Source organism: Crocuta crocuta, unplaced genomic scaffold (assembly GCF_008692635.1).
Source record: "Crocuta crocuta isolate KB4526 unplaced genomic scaffold, BGI_CrCroc_1.0 scaffold299, whole genome shotgun sequence".
Lineage (NCBI taxonomy): Eukaryota > Metazoa > Chordata > Mammalia > Carnivora > Hyaenidae > Crocuta > Crocuta crocuta.
In genome coordinates, this window is record NW_027532747.1 from 65,055 (window position 1) to 87,967 (window position 22,913).

Below are 22,913 nucleotides of genomic sequence, written 5' to 3' on the forward strand. Positions count from 1 at the left end.
AGAACTTGTTGGTGCCAGAGTGCTTGGGTTCTCATCTCTGATGGCATCACACGGTGAGCCTCAGTGCCGTCTGTTCACTAAAGAGGCAACTCCAGCTGAAATCACTCTTAAAATATTACTAAATCCTCACGTAACTTCTAAAAAGATGTTTCTTCTTCCTGAGTCTGTGTAAATATTTTTTTATCTGCAACGTTTTCTTTGTGTTGAAATTCTAACATGAATCTTGGGTATCTCTCTGGGGTACAGTGAAGTCCACTGAAAGGCATCTCGTCTATTTTGAAAATAAATATTATGTGACCTCTGGTAATTCTTTTTCTGTATGAATACACACTTTCTTGAGTAATTAGGGTATTAGTTATTGTACATGATTGCTTTGTGAAATGTGCAAATGAGATGACCTATGCAGCCTTGTTTGAATTATTTCCTCTGGTTTGTACTGCTATTAAAAGCATATTCTAGCCCTCAGCTAACATCATCCTCAATGGGGAAAAACAGAGCTTTCCCCCTGAGATCAGGAACACGACAGGGATGTCCACTCTCACCACTGTTGTTTAACATAGTGCTGGAAGTCCTAGCGTCAGCCATCAGACAACAAAATGAAATCAAAGGCATCAGAATTGGCAAAGAAGAAGTCAAACTTTCACTTTTCTCAGACGACATGATATTTTACATAGAAAACCCGACAGACTCCACCAGACGCCTACTAGAACTGATCCATGAATTCAGCAAAGTTGCAGGATACAAAATCAACGTACAGAAATCGGTTGCATTTTTATACAGCAACAGTGAAGCAACAGAAAGAGAAATCAAGAAACTGATCCCATTCACAATTGCACAAAAGCCATAAAATACCTAGGAATAAACCTAACCAAAGATATAAGAGATCTTTATGATGAAAACTATAGAAAACTTATGAAGGAAATTGAAGAAGACACAAAGAAATGGAAAAACTTTCCATGCTCATGGATTGGAAGAATAAACATTGTTACAATGTCATTACTACCCAAAGCAATCTACACAATCAATACAATCCCAATCAAATTGCACCAGCATTCTTCTCAAAGCTAGAACAAACTATCCTAAATTTTGTATGGAACCACAAAAGACCCCAAATAGCCAAAGAAATATTGAAGAAGAAAACCAAAATGGGAGGCATCACCATCCCAGACTTTAGCCTCTACTACAAAGCTGTCATCATCATCATCAAGAGAGTCATCATCAAGAGAGTATGGTATTGGCACAAAAACAGACACAAACCAATGGAATAGAATAGAGAACTCAGAACTGGACCCACAAATGTGTGGCCAACTAATCTTTGACAAAGCAGGAAAGTATCCAATGGAAAAAAGACACCCTCTTTAACAAATGGTGCTCGGAGCACTGGACAACAACATGCAGAAGAAGGAAGCTAGATCATTTTCTCACAGCATACACAAAAATAACATCAAAATGAATAAAAGACCTGAATGTGAGACAGGAAACCATCAAAACCCTAGAGGAGAAAGCAGGAAACAACCTCCTTGACCTCAACTGCAGCAATTTCTTACTTGACACATTCCCAAAGGCAAGGGAATCAAGAGCAAAAATGAACTATTGGGACCTAGTCAAGATAAAAAGCTTCTGCATGGCAAAGGACACAATCAACAAATCTAATAGGCAACTGACGGAATGGGAGGAGAGAGTTGCAAATGACATTATCAGTTAAAGGGCTAGTATCCAAAATCTATAAGGGACTCACCAAACTATACACCCAAAAAACAAATAATCCAGTGAAGAAATGGGCAGAAGACAGGAACAGACACTTCTCTAAAGAGGACATCCAGATGACCAACAGACACATAAAACGATGCTCGGCGTCCCTCATCACCAGGGAAATGCAGATCAAAACCACACTGAGACACCATCTTATGCCAGTCACAGTGGTGAAAATGAACAAATCAGGAAATTATAGATGCTGGTAAGGANTGTTATGTGGAAACCAACTTGACAATAAGCTATTTTAAAAAAAGCATATTCTATTATAAATAAGTAAATAAATAAAGTAAAAAATAAAATTAATGGTTTGAAAGATACCCCTCTTCCAACTGTATTCTGTAAATGATTATTTCTAGTGTGTACATAGACACACATTTAAGTATGTTAATACACATATATTTTTAAATTTCATCTAGATATCTTGAAACCAGGTCACTTTATTGAGCTTCTTAGTTTAATAGTTTTCTAGTCGATTTGCTTAGATTTTTTTCCAAGAAGGCAAACATATCGATAGCAGTAACGCGTTTTTCTCCTCCTTCCCAATATTTAAGGCTCTTATTTCCTTTTCCTGGCCTATTACGTTATTGAAAAACATCCAGAACAATATAAGGAAAATAACATGGATAAAACAAGATACATATAAAATACGAAAAAATTCTTCTTCTACTTCAAGTCACACTGGGGGCATTTTTAACAATCATGAACAGGAATCGGAAACAAAAGTCATCAATAAGACAGGAGCTGAGTCAGAGTTGCCAGGACAGAGTGGTGGGAGACGGGTACTGAGCGCACAAAGAAACATCTCCTGGGGAGATGGAAGTGTTCCATATCTCGACTGGGGTGAGAGTACCTAGGGATGTAGATCTGTCAAAATTCGCTGACCTGTACACTTAAAATCTGTGAGTCTTTATTATTTACACCTTAATACAGTGATTTAAAAAAAATAAAGAATGAATGTGGAGTGACTGCAAAGGGAGTGACGTGTGGAGCGACTGTGACCGTAATGGGGCTACTTGCCCCCCTGGACAGAGAGCTGTAGTGAATTATACTAATAGTTGTGCTTCCCCTCCACGTCTTCTGTGTTTCAAACAAATTGCAACACTAAGATACAGTCATTGCATAAAATGTTTAAAATGTATAAAAGCATATAAAACAAAAATTTAACACCTGAAACGCCGCCACGGAAGAGGTTACAATGAACATTTTTTCCCTCTCAAACACTGACCGATGTAACCATACGGGCATGTGTCTGCATCAAGTTCCTTGCTGCTTGAGTCATTTCTTTTTTTTTTTTTTTTTTAATTTTTTTTTTTTTCTAGGAGAGAGAGAGAGAGACAGCATGAGCAGGGAACGGTCAGAGACAGAGGGAGACACAGACTCTGAAACAGGCTCCAGGCTCTGAGCTGGCAGTCAGCACAGAGCCCGACGCGGGGCTCAAACCCACGAACCGCGAGATCATGACCCAAGCAAAAGTCGGACGCTCAACCGACTAAGCCACCCAGGCGTCCCGCTGCTTGAGTCATTTCAATGTCCTTATGGATGGGCTGTAAATGATCCAACCCTGAGTGTTAGTTTCCCACCACTGCTGTAGCAAATGATCATACATCTAGTGGCTTCAAGCAACCGAAATGCGTTCTCCCACACTTCTGGAGGCCATGAGTCTGAAATGAGTGTTATGGGCAAAAATCAAGGTGTCAATGGGGCCTTCCTCCCCCAGAAAGTTCAAGGGAGGGAGCTGTTTCTTCACCTTTCCAGCAGGGAAAGCCACATTTCCTGGCTCTTCCTCCACCTTCAAACCCAGTGGCATAGCACCCTCTCTGATTTGACCTCCCTCACATGGCCTTTTCTTCTGAAACATCCCCGTCCCCCCTCTTCCTAAGGAGACTTGTGATGACACTGGGCCCGTGTGGATAATCCAGGATCACCTCCTGTGTCAAGTCTTCACTTCATCACACCTGCCAAGACCCTGTCCACATAGGGAACCATGCACAGGTCCCATGGATTAGGATGTGGCTCTTTGGGGGCCACGGTCTGGCCGCCCACCCCCACCCACTCTCCAGACAGGCCCCACGCCTCGCCCTCTTCCAGTTTCTTGACCACACCACACCTCCTGTTGCCACAGGCCTTGTTCGCATCCTGGGTGTGAAATGGGTTTCACAGAAGGGGAGAGACCCTTCTGCATAATAGAAGGAAAAGAACTGCAATTCCCAGGAGAGCTCGGAGGGGGAGAACGAGAGAGAGCCGAGGGACAGTGTGAGTTAGGGGCCCCCCAGAAGACGCCTCTGCTGATGGGGCGTTTCAGAGCCATCGTAGAGAAAAAATCCTCTAACAGAGATGGGTGAGGTGGTGACGACACTCCTGTCTCCTCTCTAAATCCCTCCCGTAAGCCTGCGCTGCTCCCCACAGCTTCTGCACGAACGTGTGGAGCCGGGCTCAGGGCACAGCGGGTTAGAGGAGAAGCCAAGGGCACCGGCCCCGCTGGCCGTGAACAACGGGGCAGCAGGCTGGGGGCGACCAGGCTGAGCATCGTGACAGAACAAAGCCTCAGAGAGGCAAATCCACCTGCCTAGCGGGCTGTGAGGAAAGATGGGGAGGCGCCCATGTGTCTGTCCCTGGGGGGCAGGTGGGCCAGGCGCTCAGGTATCTACTTACGGCGGTGGAGAGTCGTGACGCCAGCGTCATTTCCAGGTTCCCCTTCAGGCCCACCAGGGGCGGCACCAGCGTGAGCAGGTCTTTAACCTCCACAAACACGGGCCAGTGCTGGTGGGGAGAGAATAAGATCAATCCCGACACACATATTGGCACATCTTCGAAATTTTTTTTTTTTAATGTTTTATTTATTTCTAGGAGACAGAGAGACAGCGTGAACAGGGGAGGGTCAGAGAGAGAGGGAGTCACAGACTCTGAAACAGGCTCCAGGCTCCGAGCTGGCAGTCAGCACAGAGCCCGACGCGGGGCTCGAACCCACGAACCGCGAGCTCATGACCTAAGCGAAAGTCGGACGCTTAACCGACTAAGCCACCCAGGTGCCTCAACATCTTCGAAATTTCTTGAGAGAAGTTGAGGCGAGTGACTTCGGCAGCGGGGAAACCTGGAGGCCAGGCTGTGTCCGAGAACATGCCGTGTCCGGGGCGGCCCATGTGTCTGCAGCAACGCGAACGAGTCACCAGTTTCAAAGCTGGGAGATTTCTCAGGAACGGGACAGCTGGTAAGAACATCTGGGACCAAGGAGTGACACTGATTTCCCGGTGACCCAGAGCATCATGTGGGGACTCTGGATTTGTCAAAACAGACAGAATGTCTCTCTATCCAGGTCTCTCACAGAGGTAAAAGGTTTTAAAAAGTATGAAAGGGTGGGGGGCACCTGGGTGGCTCCGTCAGCTGAACGTCTGACTTTGGCTCCGGTCATGGTCACACAGTTTGTAAATCTGAGCCCCGCGTCGGGCTCTGTGCTGACAGCTCGGAGCCTGGAGCCTGCTTTGGATTCTGTGTCTCCCTCTCTCTCTGCCCCTGACCCACTTGCGCTCTGTTTCTCTCCCTGTCTCTCTCTCTCAAAAATAAATAAAAACATTTTTAAAAACACTAAAAAAATATGAAAGGGATGTACGGATCAAGAAAACTGGAGAAAAAGCCTCTTTGTGAAGTGAAAATTATTCCCACCTGTGTATACACGATCAGACTGCTTATGCCCACCCCACCCCCATCAATTTTCAACACCTCACTGACTTAATTTACGTCTCAGGCCCCCACAGATTCCTGTGATCCCTACGCTAAAAGAGCTCCTCCTAGTTTTACAATTCTAGAGCTTAAAAAAATGCTCCTACTTTGTCAGCTAGGAGACAAAAGGCCTGGGGTCTGGTCCGTTCCCTGAGACTGAAGATACGCAGGGTCGGGGGGGGGGCCCAGGGGAGTCCATCTTCCAGGGCCTGGAGTGAAAGGGGTCAGGCGTCCTTCATGTCCTTAGATGGAGGGAGAGCACCCATGGCTGGGGTTCCCTCTTCCCTTTACCTCATCTGCAAAGCTGGGGAATTCAGAGTCCATTCCCAGCTCTGATGGAGCTACGAGTCTGCCCTCCTCGGAAAGTTCCGAAGAAAACCAGGTCACCGGCCTCCTGCGGCTCCCAGGCTTCCGGAAGCATCTGGCCCCCGAGCAGCTGTGCTGTCAGCGCACCACAGCACACCCAGGGACAGAAGTCCCAGCCCAGATCCTGGCACAGCCGCCCTCCCTGGGCTCCAGCCTCGCCTGAGGCTGGCATCGTCTCCCCCAGCCTCCTCCGGCCTCCCACCTCCGCCTGCTCCCAAGCACCTTCTTTTCCGCTGATGCACAAGACCCAGTCCCCACCAACCCGAGAGTGAAACACTCCGCGGAGCTATGGCGTCTCCCCCCGCTCCCAAGCCCAGCTGGTGTTAGGCTCCAGCTGTGTGACAGGCACACCTCCGAACTCCTTGCTGCTTTCACGACCACATTCCCCGCGTCCGCAACTGACCTCTGCTGATTCCACGGTGACCTCCGCTGAGGGCCCCCCTCCTCCTCCTGACCTCTTTTTCTTCTCATTACTTAATTTAAAAGATTTTATTTCAATGTTTCAGATAGGCAGGCGGCAAAGCTAGACATATTAACCAAGGTCTAACAATAATTCTTGATTCTTCAAAATGGACACAGGCTTTTCAACCCTGGAGGGTCCTTGGGGTACATATCAGCCTTAGGGAACTGATGCTCAAGGAAACAGTCCATGGTGTTCAAGAGGCCTGACCTCCAGCTCCGCAGCTGAGAAACTCCGTTACAGAACAGACGGAACCGAGCCGAGGGGAAGGCTGGGCTGGCATCAAACCGCTTACCGCTCTGCGGCACTCGTGGTTCCTGACCCATCCGTTCCGAGTCTGCTTTCTACCAGCAGTGGCCCCCAGAGGTCAGGAGACCAAAGGCTGCAGACATCCTAACTTTTTAATCCTGAGTCCTTCACGCTTGATCTTCGGTTCTCCTTCCCCGCCATTTGCTCTCCCTCCCAAGGCTCGAGTCACCTTACACTGCGCGCCATGCATGACCTCACCCGCAGCCACCCCCAATCCTCCCCACTTTCACAAGAGGCCCGAAGGGGGTGACGGGCAGGAGGTGAGTCTTTGCAGTAGTCACATGGGTGTGGGCTGGGATACAAGGATGGCCACAGGGACTTGAGAAGTCACATCGAGACACATCAGGCACCCCATAAGCACCGAAATCAGCCAGAGGTAAACGTCCTTGCACTTGCGAGGCTCCGAATCACAGCCACAGCCTCCCAGCTCTCCCCAGTGGCCTTGACCCGGCTGCCACAGTTCAGTTCTGTTACAGTTACAACCTGTCACTCGGCCCCTTATAACCCTCCATGACCAGTTGTGATCCTGGGCGTACACCCAGAGACCCGTCCCCGCAAAATACACAAGAAATAGACAACCATGTCCCTGAGAGTATCATGCTTCCAAAACAGCCAAGACTAATGCACAGTATTAGAAGGCAGAAGATTGGTTTCGGCTGGGCGGAGGATGGAGGAGCCTCCTGGGGGCTGAGAATGCTCTTGACCTGGGTGGTGGTTACACGGGTGCATTTATCCGGAGATGGTTCACCAAACTGTACGTGTAAGACTTGTACAAATTTCAACACATCCACGCTATACTTCAATAAAACACACATTTATTTTAAAACTAGTAACGAGGACAAAACGAACAACCCCTCTGCACTCAGCATACAACTTGAGCAGAGCAGACAGCCCTCCTCAGGGGCTGTCCAGCACCGCCCCCCATGACCATGGCCGCTCGCTGCTCTTCACTCCTTGCAAACGCCCACTCATCCGTCTGTATCTCTGCACACACTGATCCCTTTGCTTGGACTGTCTGCTCTGTCTCTCTCACATCATCCTGGAACCTAGTATATTATCTTTTAAATTCCAACTCCAAATGTCCTACTGACCGCATTCTTTGACTCCTCTAGGAAGAATGAACTGTTCCCTCTTTCTTCACAGGCAAATGTCTGCTCACTGCCTTCACTCCCTTACACCTGCTCGTGGGATGGAGCGCCCACCTCACCCCCTACGCTACAAATGCCAGGGAGGCAGGGACAGGTCTGTTTCTGCTCACCACTGCACCCCCGGGGCCTGAGAGCAGCTAACACAGAATTCAACAAAATACGCTGAATGAATAAATGAGGAACTGGATGAATGAATGAATTCATCTCTCCTACTCTGCGCTCAGCTACCAGCTGCTCACAAGCAGACACCCTGTCTGATTCATCTCTGATTCAGTGAAGAAAGACCACACGCACTCTAAGAATTACAACTGCCGTCACTGTCTCTGGTGCCCACTGGTCTACATAACCCCCCGAGAAGGCCTGAAGCATACACGTGACCTGATAACAGAGGCTTCCTCCAGGGATGAGATTGATGGCTGAGACATTTATTTTATAAACAAGAGAAACGGGGGCGCCTGGGTGGCTCAGTGGGTGAGCATCCAACTTTGGCTCTGGACATCATCTCATGGTTCAAGACGTCAAGCCCTGCATTGGACTCACTGTTACCAGCTTGGAGTCCACTTGAGACTTTCTCCCTCTCTCTGCACCCCCCCCCCCACCACATAAGCATTAAAAAAAGAGAAAGGGGGAGAAACATTTATATATACCCTTACTTGTATAACTGAAAAATAATTCTTTGAAAAAAAACCCTGAACTGATACTCTCTGGCCTCAATCCCTGGGCCCAACTATAGATTGAACCCAAACCCCATAAAAAGAGAGACCCCTGGCCCCAAATCTAGAGTAGGTAAAGCCAGCACCCAACCAGTCCTCTTGGGGCCAGCCCACTATGCAAGAGACAGCCACAAGGCACCCCCACCAGGGTCATCCCTGCTGCAGGCTCCTAAGCCAGGAGGCCCCGGCATGCCACAACCTGGGAACGGTGGGAGCCAGGCCACCCTCCTGTGTGGTGCAATCTCCCTCCGGAACAGTGCTGGCAAGGCCACGCCCTGCACCACCGAGCAGGGGTGCCCAGGGAGGTGGTGGTGCGCGCGCAGGAGCCACGCAAACCTGAATGCCCTTGAACCTCACCACACCTGGGAATCACTGCACATTTGTAAAGTGGGGAGAAAGAATGAGCCGTGTCTTCCAGGGCTGTTTTCTGTTCCTCCCAACTGCTGGGCCTCCCAAAGCTGGATGGCCCAAGGCCTGGATTTGCAGACAGCCTTGCCCGGGTATGCTCTGCACCTGCCTCCCAACACATCCCTTCTCTGCATGCTAGACCCCCAGACGGAGACTTAACACAGGGGGTGAGGAAACTGCCTCCAGTTGGGACTTCCTCCTGGAAAGGTCTCCTATGCCACCCCTGCTGACGGTCAGGCACAATCCCGAGCCCTTCTTCCCCCGACTTCCCATCCAATCTTCCAAACCCTGCTGAGATGCCCCAACTGACTGACAAATACCCTCACAGGCTGCAGCCAACTGAGGGACGCCCAGTGTGGTGGAGGGGCTCAAACCCGTTTCACGAGGTGGCCACGGAAGGTCAAAACAGAGAGACACAGAGCAGAGTCTTCCTCTGGAGAAGGGTCTTACGGAAGGGGTGAGAGACTATTAGAGCAGCCCAAGGTGAAGCTCTGAGGTGGGAGACAGGGATCTAGGCTGCAAGCCTACAATGCTTTCTCTCTCTCTTTCTTTTTTTCCTTCCTTCCTTCCTCCCTCCCTCCCTTCCTTCCTTTTTAAAAATGTTTTCTTTATTTTTGAAGGAGAGATAGAGACAGCATGAGCAGGGGAGGGTCAGAGAGAGACGGAGACACAGAATCTGAAGCAGGCTCCAGGCTCTGAGCTAGCTGTCAGCACAGAGCCCAATGCAGGGCTCGAACCCACAAACCATGAGATCATGACCTGAGCTGAAGTCGAACACTTAACCGACTGAGCCACCCCGGGGCCCCCCAGATGAATGCTTTCTAACAGCAAGTTGGCCAGTACACAAAGGGCTGCCCTAGCCCCAGGAGGGGTGAATGTCCCATCCACTGAGAGCTACAAGCAGAGCCATCATGAGGCTCATCCAGAAACTGGGGGACAGGGTGGGTGTTGACCTCCCCTCTTCAACTCAGACACAGACGCACAGGGAATGCTGAGCTGCCATCAGGAAGGAGATGTTTGTGGAACTGAGGAAGGCACAGCACTGGCTGCAATGTCCCCATGGGCTGCAAAACTAAATTTAAATTTAATTTCACTGATTAGAAAGCATATTACAGGGGTGCCTGGGTGGCTCAGTCGGTTGAGCACGACTCTTGATTTCGGCTCAGGTCATGACCCCAGAGTCCTGGGACTGAGCCCCACATCGGGCGCTGTGCTGACAGCACAAAGCCTGCTTGGGATTCTCTCTCTCTCTCTCTCTCTCTCTCTGCCTCTCCCTCCCTCACTCATGTACACAGGTGTGCATTCTCTCCCTCAAAAAAAAAAAAGTGTAATAAAAGCAGATTACATAGTATGATCCCATATATTTATGTTTACATGTTCTTGATAGACTCGCACCACAACGTTGATAGAGATTACGGGCACCCTTCCTTCTTCACTTGTGTATAGTTTCTAATTTTTCTCAAATCGCACACTAACTATATAAAAATGTTTAGGTAGACAGAGCAAACTGACAGTGACTCACAGAGCACTACCTGAACCAATCCGAAGGCACCGACAGACTAGAAGAGTGCATGCCAGAGTGTGTGCTCGCGCAAGGGCCTCCCCACAAATGCTTCTACTCGACAGAGACCACCACGTCCCCACACTCGCCTGGACCCCAGCCCGGGCTCTGGGCCTTCTACCCCCACGGAAGAGCCCCACAGAGATTCCGGGGTCTGGCAGGAACAGAGCCCATCAGCCTTGGGGCCACCGCAGGAAGCACACTCGTCCTCGCAGCCCAGTGAGGCAGGGGCACTCATTAGCCCCGTCTGTAGGTGGGGGGCAGCCCCGTCTGATGCAGGGGGAGCTAATGAATTCCCTCAAGTAGTAAGTGAGCGGCAGAGGACTTGAACCCCTCCAGGCCCTGCATGATGAATCAGGAAGGAAAACGGTTTGACCTCCCCAGGCTAACGGGGTTCGTGTGGGCTGACCCTGGAGAGGGTCATCAGAAGCTTCTTGGAATTTCAGACCTGAGGCCCGCGGAGAGTCCTCCTGGGGGCACCACTGAGCCCAGAAATGCTGGGCTGCAGCCCCGCTCAGGGCCCCTGGTGCCCCCCGGCCTATCCTGTCTGTGATGCCCATGGAGCCCGGTTCTTCCCCTCCCCCCAGGCCCCCAAATGCCCGGTACGCACTTGGATGGTGTTCATCACCAGGCCGGCTGTCAACATGCCCAAGCCCGAGAGCAGAATGGGCACCACGATCTGGCACGTGACAGAGAAGGCGGTCTCAGGGAAGACCCCGTGGGGGGACCGGGTGAGCTCACAGCTGAAGCCTCTCAGCTTCTTGCCCTGGACGCGAAACTCCAGATTCAGCTGGGTGACCACCATGATCAGGCTGCCGACCACGTTCGCGGGAGCACGGCCTCCGCGTGCGTCCTGTCTTCCTCCTGCACGGGATATGCTTCTGAGGAGGCCGCGCAGGGGACGCTGCCAGTGCCCCGAGCTGCGGGCGGGATCCCCGAACGCCCCTCAGCCGAGGGCCAGCGCAAGCAAGGAATAACGGCCAGCGTGACTCAGAGCCTCACGTGGGGCCTCGGCAAACTGCTGTCCGTCCGTCCACCCCCTGCAGGTTCGCCTCAGAGACTGGCTGCTGTCAGCCAGGACCGCCCTCGGCTCACAGGCTCTCACAGTGACCTTGATAGCATCCAGCCTTCCAGCCGACGCTGGCCTGGGCCGGACTCAGGCAGACAGAATCACATGAGGCCTGACCTTGGTGAGGGCCACCAAGAATCCTGCCCGCCTCTGCACACGTCTACTCGTGCGGCCTGGAGAATTCTCAGCCTAAATGACCCACTCCCACGGCCCTCAGAGGAGTTTCATTTCTCAAGGTTGAGAGGGCTGCGGGTACCCACGAAAGAAGCCACATGCAGTGACCACCTAGACTTCAGAATCCAAGGGCTCATGAGTATATTGAAGAAGCTGTGTTCATAGAGGAAACGCAGCCCTGTTCACTCTCAAGGCCCCAGAAAACTTACAAACGTACTTCCGGGGCATCTGTGTGGCTCGGCCGGTTAAGAGTCTGACTTTGGCTCGGGTCACGATCTCACGGTTCGTGGGTTTGAACCCTGTAACAGGCTCTGTGCTGACAGCTCAGAGCCGGGAGCCTGCTTTGGATCCTGTGTCTCCCTCTCTCTGACCCTCCCCCTCTCACACTGTGTCCTTCAAACATAAAATAAACATCAAAAAAATTTTTTAACCATGTTTCCGATGGGACCCCACTCTCATCCTTACAAAGGTTAGACCAGCCTTGATATCCTGCTGACTGCCCCCACCCAGAGAATACGCTGGAACATCACCTTTGACTGCCAGCCATTCTACTGTTGGGTGTGCACTGGGCATTCCACAGGTCGCAGGGATGGCATGTCAGGCCTGAGGGCCAGCTGGAACAGGGATCGAGGCCGCAGCCAGAAGAAGCCCAAGGCTGAAGGTCAGAAGCACACTCACCTACTGACCTCAGGAGACTTCACCCGGACCAGGTCCTGATCTGAGCCTCAACTTCTGCTCCTGTTCCTGAAGCAGGCCCCGCTTGGGCAACTTCCTGGTTCCCCTCTGTTGGATAGTCTATCCTACACTCAGGTCCCATCCCCTTGGCCTGGAGTCACAACCTAGATCCTACTGACCTCCCAGGCCTATCCACCTCCCTGCCAACTCCAGCCAAACTTCAACAACTCTCTCCTTCATGCCCCAAATATTCCTCTCTCTGCACCTGTCCTCAAACAACCCATTTGCTCATTCATTCAATCGATATTTTTAAGCCCCTCTTTGGAGCCAGACACAATGAGCTCTAAACTTCTTGGGCATTCTCCCACTGGGAGCTGGAGTTTCTGTCTCCTCCCCTTCATCCTTGACTGCTGGGCCAATAGAACACACTGGAAGAGACACTGTGTCAGTCTGGTTCTTGAGAAACAGTCTCCGCTTCCCATCTCTTGAGATGCTCATACTTGAAACCCAGATACCACACTATGAGGAAGCCCAAGTAGTCACACAGAAAGGTCACCTATGAGTGTTCCAGCTGAGGATCCAGGTGACAGCCAGCAGCAACTGTCACGTCATGTGAGTGAACTAGCCTGGATTGCATACAACGCTTGGCAAGCCACCCCGGCAGATGCTGCACAGAGCAGACATCCATTCTCACGGAGCCCTATCCGAACTATAGATTCGTGACCAAACTGAATGACTAGCTTTAAACAAGCCACTAACTATGGGTGCAGTGTGTTGCACAGCAATAGATAATTGGGACATCTGGGGAACCTCACCCCCACCCTTTACTTTCCTCATCTTAAAGTAACAACTTCCAAGCCTCTCTCTAGTCCAGGCTCCTCCCCTGAGCTTTCAGGCTGTGTAACCCCTGTGTAACTCCAACAGTCTTCCACATTCCTTCCTTCCAACCCCTCCCACAAACCTCTTGCTTCAATCAATGGTTCTCCCAGAAGCCCAAACCCCACTCTGACTGCCCATTCCGCAACCAACTCAACCCCACATCCAATGTGCCTGTCCCCACATCTCTCCCATGTCTGTCCCCTCCTCTCCAGCTCATGGACACCACCTTCACCATGGCCCTTAACTACCTCCTAACCCTTCTGTCCACCAAAAGTAATTCATGCTCTTCACATTAACATCTTAGGTTGGGTCTTCAGGTCACCTGCTTGCCCAAATATCCTCAATAGCTGTCAACTCATTACCTGAGAAAGTTCAGATTTTGTGGCCAGACGTTCAAGGTCCCTCACAAGTTAGGGGGGAAAGCATCCATTTGAGCCCTGTCTATTTCTAGTACATGATCATACACTGCACGCCCTAAAAGGAGCTTCCTGTGGACCCTCACGCGAGTTGTGCCTATACTCACACTACTCCCTCTGCATGATCCCCACGTTGCTCAGGCCAAACTCTTGCCAAACCTCATGGCCAACTGAGGCGCCTTCTCATCTTTGAGGCCATTCCAGTGTCCTGGCCAGAGCCTAACATCTTCCCCAGAATTCCCAAAGCTCTTCTTTGAACCCCTCTGAGGGTAAGTCCACATATGCCTGATGACATCATAATATGCACATACATCAACTCTCCTTTCCCAGAGTGCACTCCGCTTGAGGTGGAGTCTGGCTGATTCATGGCCACAATCTTTCAGAGCAGGGGAAAGTATTCGTTCATTTACTCCACGGATTAGTACTGAGGGCCTAATTTTTGCCAGACTCTTGGTCTAAAGTGTCGTGGTACAACTGTTAGCTCAACGGCACATGCTTAGAGCTTTCCAGTGGGGCAGATAATCATGAAAATGGATGTGTAATTATGACCTGTGATAAGTGCTCTGAAGGAAAGCCAAGGAATGGGAGCAGAAGTGAGGATCAACCAACCATACACAGTACCCAATGACTTGCAAATGAAGGAATGAACAAATGAATGAACTGAAAGATCTTCATTCCCTTGTGTACCCATCTGTGCCTCTCACTGTGCTTTCACACTGAGTCATTTCATGCTCCATCACCAGACTCAAAGTATATCTAGGATATCCAGCAGGAAGTAAAACTTTCCATTTTTGTAAACGAATAAACAAAGGCCCTGAGAGGGTTTACCCAAGATCACACCCTAACTCAGTATCAGAGGCAGGACCAAGACCCTCAGCTCCCAACTCTGGGGGCAGACTGCCTCCACCACCCTCCATGCTGTCTGCTCTCCCCCCCGGTCCTGTCTGCTGCTGCACATCGATGGTTTGGGCTCGTGTGTTCAAACAAGAGTCTGAACCAGGAAGAGGCAGACAGAAGTGGCACACGTCAGAGAGAAGAGCTGAGACGTTAACTGGTTTAAGACCGAACCACTCTGGGCTGGGCTGGTTTCTCTGGACACTGGCCACACTGCTCTCACAGCACCCAGCTGAAGGGACCCCCAACAAGTGAGCACTTTCTTCAGACTTCAACGACTCCTGCGATCTAGTTCTGGATGTGATCAAACATCCTAACACGATGTATAATCATACACAGTGGGCCCCTGAACCATTCTCTTCAGTACAGAAGATACGGAAACAATCCTTTACATACGTTCATAGAGAAAGAGATTTCTGACTAAGCAAGTTCTTAATTATTAAAAAATGTTTCTCGTTTGTTTTAAAAAACCAAAGGGGAAATGAAGATAAATGCATACTCACGTAACACAAACACAGTAGTGAAGAAGTTCAGAAGGATATTCATCAAGATGCTAACAGTGGCTACCTTTGAGGGGCAGAATTAAAAGTGACCTTTATTTTATAATATCCTAACGTTCTATTGCGGTTACTTGCTTTTATAACCATCAAAATATAAACTGTCACCACAAATAAATAAAAGATGTCAACACATGAAAAAGATTACTTTCCCATGCCACCTGAGAACAAAATATGTCGACATGGTTTATTGGGTCAGAATCCGGAAGATCAAGAATGTAATTTTAAAAATAGTTCAGTAGCACAGTAGACAATCTCAAAGACCTTGAACTAGATTCTGAGGCTGCACTGAGCTGCAGATGGAATCTGGGTCAAGCATCAGGCGGTTTCCTGGATGAGCCTGAACAAGTCCCCGGCCCTGTGCAGGCCTCTAACGTCTAATCATGAGGGGTGGGACTGCATCAATGCTTTTCAGTCTACTCTGCATCAGAATGACCTGGGAGCTCCTGAAATGTGCAGCCCAGGCCCAGGCAGGGACCCAAGAATCAGGATCCCGAGGCCTGAGGCATTAACCACTCATCTATTCCAACCAAAACCCTTGATTCTTAGGGAGTGTGTCTTTGCAGAACAATTTGGAAGGCCTGCAGAGAGTGGGCAGAGAGCTTTGGAGTGCACGTCACCATTCCCGGCTTACCTTTCTTTTTTTTTTTTAATATTTTTTATCCATTTCTAGGAGAGAGAGAGACAGCGCGAGCAGGGGAGGGTCAGAGAGAGAGGGAGTCACAGACCGAAAGAGGCTCCAGGCTCTGAGCTGGCAGTCAGCACAGAGCCCGACGCGGGGCCCGAAGCCACGAACCGCGAGATCATGACCCAAGCGAAAGTCGGACGCCCAACCGACCAAGCCACCCAGGCGCCCCCCGGCTTACCTTTCTGATTCTTCAGTGGGAACCGGGTGGGTGTCTTTCCAGAAGCACACTTTCCAAATGGTCTCCTATTCCTTTCACTGTCATCTTGAGCCTGGGCTGGTTCTGAGCCAAAATGTCCATCTTAAAAGGCCTGAATTCTTCCCCATCCCGTTAAGGTCTCAGAGATCAACTGATTACATTCTCAATAACGGAGGGCTTCTCTGCTTCCTGCTTCTGATGTGTCTGGCAGAACCCACCCACAGGTGAAAACACAGAACCAGAGCACTCACATCCATCCACGGCTGGCTGTTCTCACGTGCTCTCTCCATTTAGCTCCTTCACGTCACTCAGGCCTTCCGGGGCCTCCCTTTCCAAGGCTGACGCATGGCTGGCCTTCCTGCCTTCAGAGCCCTTTCTGCTGTCTAACACTGACTAACGCATCTGCCGTCTGTCCCTGCTTGCTTGACCGTGATGCCGTGAGAGGGGATCCTGGCTGATGTGTCCCCCACAGGATCCAGCACAGTGCCGGTCCGTCTGTCCACCTCTCCCCCACTGCTGACACACACACGTGCTGTATTAATGAATGAACAAATGAATATACAGAATCATAGAAACAAGGAGAAGACGAAACCCAATCAGCCTTCTGTAGGTCGAGTGGTGTAAGGCCCTAAAATTCTTATGATCTGCTGCCCTGACATGTGAGGGCCTCGCAGGGTCTACCTGCAACTCCCCCTCCCCACTCTGCTCAGGGGACAAGGTCCCCTAGTCAAGCAACGGTCCTTACCAAGGGGACCAGGCACACTTCCCACTTATCCCTGAATAGGGGGTTTTAGTTCCTGCCCGCCCACAGAATTATTCAAACAAGCCAATCACACCTTCCACTGAGAACCAGGGGCACCTCATGCTATTGTTACTATGGAGCCTGCCTCCTGCAGCCCCTCACCGTTTGCTCTGCTTCCCAGTGCAACCCTGAGTGTTCCTGGGTGGGAGGCAGTGTTCTCCTCCCCCAGGCTGTGAGTTTTGTGTGAGCGATAAACTGTGATTTCCCCGGTCCAGTGCTGGGGTCAGTCACGTGTTTGGCCATCTTCACGTGCTAGCATGGGAACCCCTCCCTCACCAACAGAGTAAGGAGCGGGTGATCGCAGCCGTTGGCATCACAAACAGGACTGCCCGACCCTGATGGAAGACACCTGATCAGCTTTCACTGTAACTGCTCTTTGCTGCCGGACTAGCTCCTGACGCGGCCCGTGCTGCCTGGGATGGGGCCACTCACTGCTGGCCAGTTTGTGCATTCTTAGCCTGCTCCGTGTCCCACGGTCTCTCCTGGGTAATGCCATCTCCTCCAGTCACGAAGGTGCGCACTACTGCCAACCAGCCATATCCCCGCAGGAGTAATCTGTATCTGGCAAGTGCCCTATGGCACTCCTGCGCTTAGTCTGACTTATAAATTAAATTGCCAAGATGGACCCCATGAAACAACCCCGTTCACACAGCTACAAATGAAATAGTTAACACAGCCCAGTGTAAGCTAACACAGGTCTTCAAGGATTAAAATTTATCATACAACGGAAAGAGCCCAAATGTCCATCGATGGAGGAATAGATAAAGAAGATGTGGGGGGCGCCTGGGTGGCTTAGTCGGGTAAGCGTCCGACTTTCGCTTAGGTCATGATCTCGCGGTTTGTGGGTTCGAGCCCCGCATCGGGCTCTGTGCTGACTGCCAGCTCAGAGCCTGGAGCCTGTTTCAATCTGTGACTCCCTCTCTCTCTGACCCTCCCCTGCTCACGCTGTCTCTCTCTCTCTCTCTCCTAGAAATAAATAAAAAAAAAAAAGGGCTAAAGCCAAAGGACTCTGACCACAAGAGTCTGGAAGGAAAAGAAATGGAGTCCACTAAGAAGACAGACTCATAGGGCTACCTCAAGAAACAAACCAAAGTACACATGGTGGACAGTCCCAAATGTTACTACAAGTAGGGAAATAAAATAACCAAAGTCTCAACAAGAGAGACCAAGGGACACCATTAAAAGAACAATTCCTGAACGGACAGGCCCTGGACAGTCTATGAGCTTCCTTTAATACAGCAGTACTCGCAGATGCAGAGCACATGACTAGCTTTTAAAACTGACAAGACACAGAAAGCTAGCCAAAATGATGAAATGGAAGAACTCTCCTCAAAAGAAATTTCAGGAAGAAGTGACAGCTAAAGAATTCATTAAAACAGATACAAACAACATAATTGACCAAGATTTTAGAACAATAGTGATAGAATTAGTCGCTGGGCTTGAAAAAGGCAGGGAAGACAACAGACGCTATTGCTACAAAGACTAGGGACCTTAAAAATAGTTATGAGAGAGAGAGGCAAGATGGCGGAGAAGTAGGGGGCTCCGTGCATTTCTCCTGCACGCATCTCTCAAACAGAGAAGGCCTGAAGTCATAGGACACTGAGCCGCAGGAGTCTGGGAAGAGAAAGAGAGAGTGGACACTGGGAAGGCAGCCCCGTAAGTGCGGGAGTGCGAACCGGGGAAGAGAAAAGCAGGACTGGGCTGGACCTACGGAGGGCGGGGAGGGAGCCCCACTCGTGGGCGGCCACGGGGAGTTGAGGGGAAGACTGCTCACAGAACTGTCCCTGGAGAAGAGGAAAACCTGGGCTTGGAAAGAGCGTTTTTAGTTCCAGCTGGGGGGCTGACTTTGAACTAGGGCACCCGGGCCCAGAAGGCGCCAGGAAAAGCTGCTCTGCTGCGCTCCCGGCACCATCCCCGGTGGCTGAGTTCTGCGAACCTGACCCCTGGCAGCACTGAAGCTGTGGATCCCAAGTTGGGCCACCGCTTGGCCCCGGCGGATCGGAGGCTGTGCCACTNCCCCCAACCCCAGCAGCAGGGAAACAGCGACCTGGGGGACCAGCGGTATCAATAAAGTGCAAGGACTGGGAGCTGGAAGCGGGGTGGGGCGAGGGGCATAGGACGCAGCCTATCTTGGCCATGCCCGCAGCACAGGGATACAGGACCCAAGGGAGTGATTTACAGCACTTGGTTCAAGAAGGACTGGGCGACGCCATTTTTCTCCCCACAGCCACCAAGGCGGGGCCCACAGGACACAGTGGAGGCGAGACCTGCCTACACCAAACCACGCCCATCCCCGCCAGAGAGCTGGGTTTTTTTGTGGTTTTGTTTTGTTTTTACCTGAGCGGGGGCAAGACCAACATGGATGCACTGCCATAATTAATTCTAGATAATTCTTTCTGTTCAGATACAGTCTCCCTTTTCTCATTCGTAACCTCAACTCTGCTGGTCGGGGCACTCTGGTCCCTGGTTTGCTTAAACAGTCACATTTAATCCGTTCTCTAGATGTACATTCTACACCTCCACCGCTACCTTTTTATCCATCTCTAGAGTAATCGGACTACACAGTTTCTCTGAGTAACATCTTCGTTTCTGTCTCTTCACCTCTAAACACATTCTGCGATTCCTCCCTCTGAATCAAGCCTCTTAGTCTCTCTGCCTGGTCATTTCATTTCCAGTTTCGCTTCCTCCCCGCCCTGTCATTTCTCTATTTGTATCTGCTCTCCCATCAGCACTGCATACAGCCGGCTCTTTATTTGTAGCTGGGAATTCTGGTTTTATGCCTTTAGACTGTCCTTTGTCTTTTGGGTTTTTTTCTTTTTTCTTTTCTGTTCTTTTTATTATTTTTTATTAATTTTTATTTTTATTATTTGTCTTCCCTCCTTCCTCTTTTTTTTTTTTTTGTTTTGCATTGTTTTGTTTTTTCCCTTCCTTTTTTTCTTTCTCCCTTTCAGTCTGTTGGATTTGTCTGTGCGTTTGTGTACCTTTGACCCCTGCGTGGTTGTCTGTTTCCTTTTCCAGGGCTGCCTCAGGAAACAAGTCAAAGTACACAGGGTGGAGAATCGCAAATACCACTACAATTAGGAAATAAAATAACAAAGTCTCAACAACAGAAAGCAAGAGACACTACTCAACGAACACTTCCTGAATGGTCAGGCCCTGGACAGTCAAAGAGCCTTCATTAATACAGCCGCAGCCGTAGGGGCAGAGTGCACAACAAGATTTTAAAATAAACAAAAGATAGAAAGCTAACCAAAATGACAAAACAGAAGAACTCTCCTCCAAAGAAATGCCAGGAAGAAATGATAGCTAAAGAACTGCTCAAAATACATATCAGAGGACTCTAGATGTTGGCGAGGATGTGGAAACACGGGCACCCTCCGACACTGTTGGTGGGAATGTAACCTGGTGCAGCCCCTCTGGAAAACAGTGTGGAGGTTCCTCCAAAAATTAACAATACAACTCCCCTATCACCCAGCAATAGCACTGCTAGGAATGTACCCAAGGGATCCAGGAGTGCTGATGCATAGGGGCCCATGGACCCCAATGTTCATAGCAGCACTCTCAACAATAGCCAAATCATGGAAAGAGCCTAAGTGTCCATCAACGGACGAATGGATCAAGAAGATGTGGTCTATGTATACAATGGAATGGTTCAAGCCAGCTCAGAGCTTGGAGCCTGGTTCAGATTCTGTGTCTCCCTCTCTCTCTGACCCTCCCCTGATCACGCGCTCTCTCTCTCTCTCAGAAATAAAATATTTAAAACAAAAAGAAAAGAAATCATTGTTCCACTATATGCTAACTAACTTGGATGTAAATTTAAAAAATAAATTTAAAAACGTAAAAAAAAAAAAAGAAATTAAACATACAAGACCTACTTGGTGAAGAGGTGATTACCCCACTGCTTCTCCTTATAAGAGTCCAGTTTGGCCTGCTCTTAAACCTGGAAAAAACCTGCCACGAGGTGAATGACTACGCCCTTAATGCTCTGGTTCCATCCACTGCAGCCCCCACATCCTGAATCCAATGTAACTGGGATTACTGACTCCACCTGATCAGCACCAGTAAGATTTTGCTACTTTAGTTCTGGCTAATATGCTCTGTTCAATGCCTATTTCCACAGCCCCTTAGGCACAGGTGACCTTCAACTCTGAACGGACACAGGAGACTTATCCAGGCTACTCATGGGTACCTCACCGGCTCTGCCATGCACGGTCTTGCAGGTAACGTCTTAACTGCGTGCACCTTTCTCGAGGAGCACTGGTCTGACATTACATTACAATGTCCTCCTCCAGGGAGGCTCATGTGACACATTCACTAAGGACAAAGCACTCAGAAAGGAGCTCACAAAGAGAGGATGGGCCATTACTCCGCATGGGGGGGCAAAGCCAGACACCTTGGCAAATTCCTAAAAATTATTTTGGTAAACCAAGGGCATCTCCATCCTCGACACTGTCAGAAAACAGCCACGGACTCTCAGCACCCACACTGTTAATAAACTATTAATGGAAGCCCAACACCTTGCAGTCCTTTTTTGGATTCTGGAAGCAACACAGTCCTCCTCTGCACATTTGACTTAAGCCCATTTACGCTGCCACTTGCAAAGAAGCCTGCCTTAAACAGACACCTCCCACAAAAGACTCTACGATCTGTCCAAACTAAGGTCCCCCCTCCCCCAGTCCCCTTGGCTATGTAGGGAGCCCCCCTGACAGCAACTGAGTGAACAGTAATGGACTCTGTATACTTTGTGGGTGGTATGACCACCATACTACATGATGGAGCTCAGCGGGATGTTTATGTCCCTGCTAAAGGGACACTTAACTCACCCAACAGTCAGCGAAAGTGGTCAAACTTTAGGCTGCCATTTTAGCACTGGATGCTCTGGTCAGCAAGTGGCTCCATCTGCACCTTTTACAAACTGCTGAGCCACTGCCCGGGAGCTGTTCCAGAACTTTTAGGTTAAGGAGCCGGGCGCTCTTGCCTCAGGGACACCCAAAATAGAGCTCAAAGCCACAGATGTCTCCACATGCACTGAGGCCACGATACCAGGCCTCGCTGGGACACTGCTTGTCCTCCTTACTTTCCAACATGACAAGTCGGGGCCAGCCTTCATTTTGCTTCTCAGGACACACAGCGCCGACTCTACAGGAAGGACTCAATAAACTCCCACCTCGTCTGCAGACCCAGAGCAGCCAGAAGAATTGAGAGACACACTGGTGTCCTCAAACAACCCCTATTTAAGCTATAAGGTGGAAAATAAGCTCCCCAGTGGGGGTGGGAGGTTGATTACTGTGGTATTGATTTGACTGATTTTTCTTTTTTGAGAGAGAGGAGGAGTGGGAGGCGCAGAGGGAGAGAGAGAATCCCAAGCAGCCTCCACTGAGCACAGAGCCCGACACGGGGCTTGATCCCACACTCTGGGATCATGACCCGAGCCAAAATCGAGAGCCGGACACCTAACGGACTGAGTCAGCCGTCAGTCCCTGGCACTGATTTTAACCTGGATGTATGCTCCTGGGGATACACGCTCTCTGCACCCCAACACAAGCCCTTCCACTACCTTTACTGGCTGCAGTGGGGAATCCTTTTAGTTCACCACGGGGCTCTCTCCCTCCATGTCAAGAGGCTGCTTCCCGGGGCGCCTGGGTGGCTTAGTCGGTTAAGCGGCCGACTTTCGCTTAGGTCATGATCTCGCGGTTCGTGGGTTCGAGCCCCGCATCGGGCTCTGTGCTGACTGCCAGCTCAGAGCCTGGAGCCTATTTCAGAGTCTGTGTCTCCCTCTCTCTCTGACCCTCCCCTGCTCACGCTGTCTCTCTCTCTCTCCTAGAAATTAAAAAAAGAAAGAAAAAAAAAAAAGAGGCTGCTTCCCTTGCTGTGGGGCGAGGCACTTTGCCTGCTCTCTAAAAGTCCCCGTCACCACCAAGATTTAAGTTGGTGTCACGGTATCAGGGGGCCAATGTGATATGAGGCCTGAAACTGGCAGTACTATGTGCTGTGACACGCGGGGAAAGCAGGAAGGCCACAGGAACCTAACCGCAAGTTCCACGCCGCTTGTCCCCAATGCTTCTTACCCCCGAGGAGCAGGCTCCATCTGCTTCCCTGCCAGCCTGTGAAGGAAGAGACACCCTC

General features: G+C 50.1%; 1 protein-coding gene across 9 annotated transcripts in view; it reads right to left on the reverse strand.

Moving 5' to 3' along the window:
• SLC41A3 (solute carrier family 41 member 3) overlaps nt 1–22,913 on the reverse strand; it is a 78,494-nt gene that overhangs the window by 34,380 nt on the left and 21,201 nt on the right. For 5 of the 9 annotated variants that reach the window (XM_077780847.1, XM_077780850.1, XM_077780848.1 and 2 more), the window contains one exon: nt 4,408–4,515. In XM_077780847.1, coding sequence (XP_077636973.1) covers nt 4,408–4,515 — 108 coding nt within the window. Of the gene's footprint in view, nt 1–4,407; nt 4,516–11,047; nt 11,302–12,358; nt 13,053–13,757; nt 13,892–15,967; nt 15,991–22,913 lie in introns of those variants that run through there. The other 4 variants (XM_077780853.1, XM_077780852.1, XM_077780855.1 and 1 more) reach the window with 4 other exon arrangements.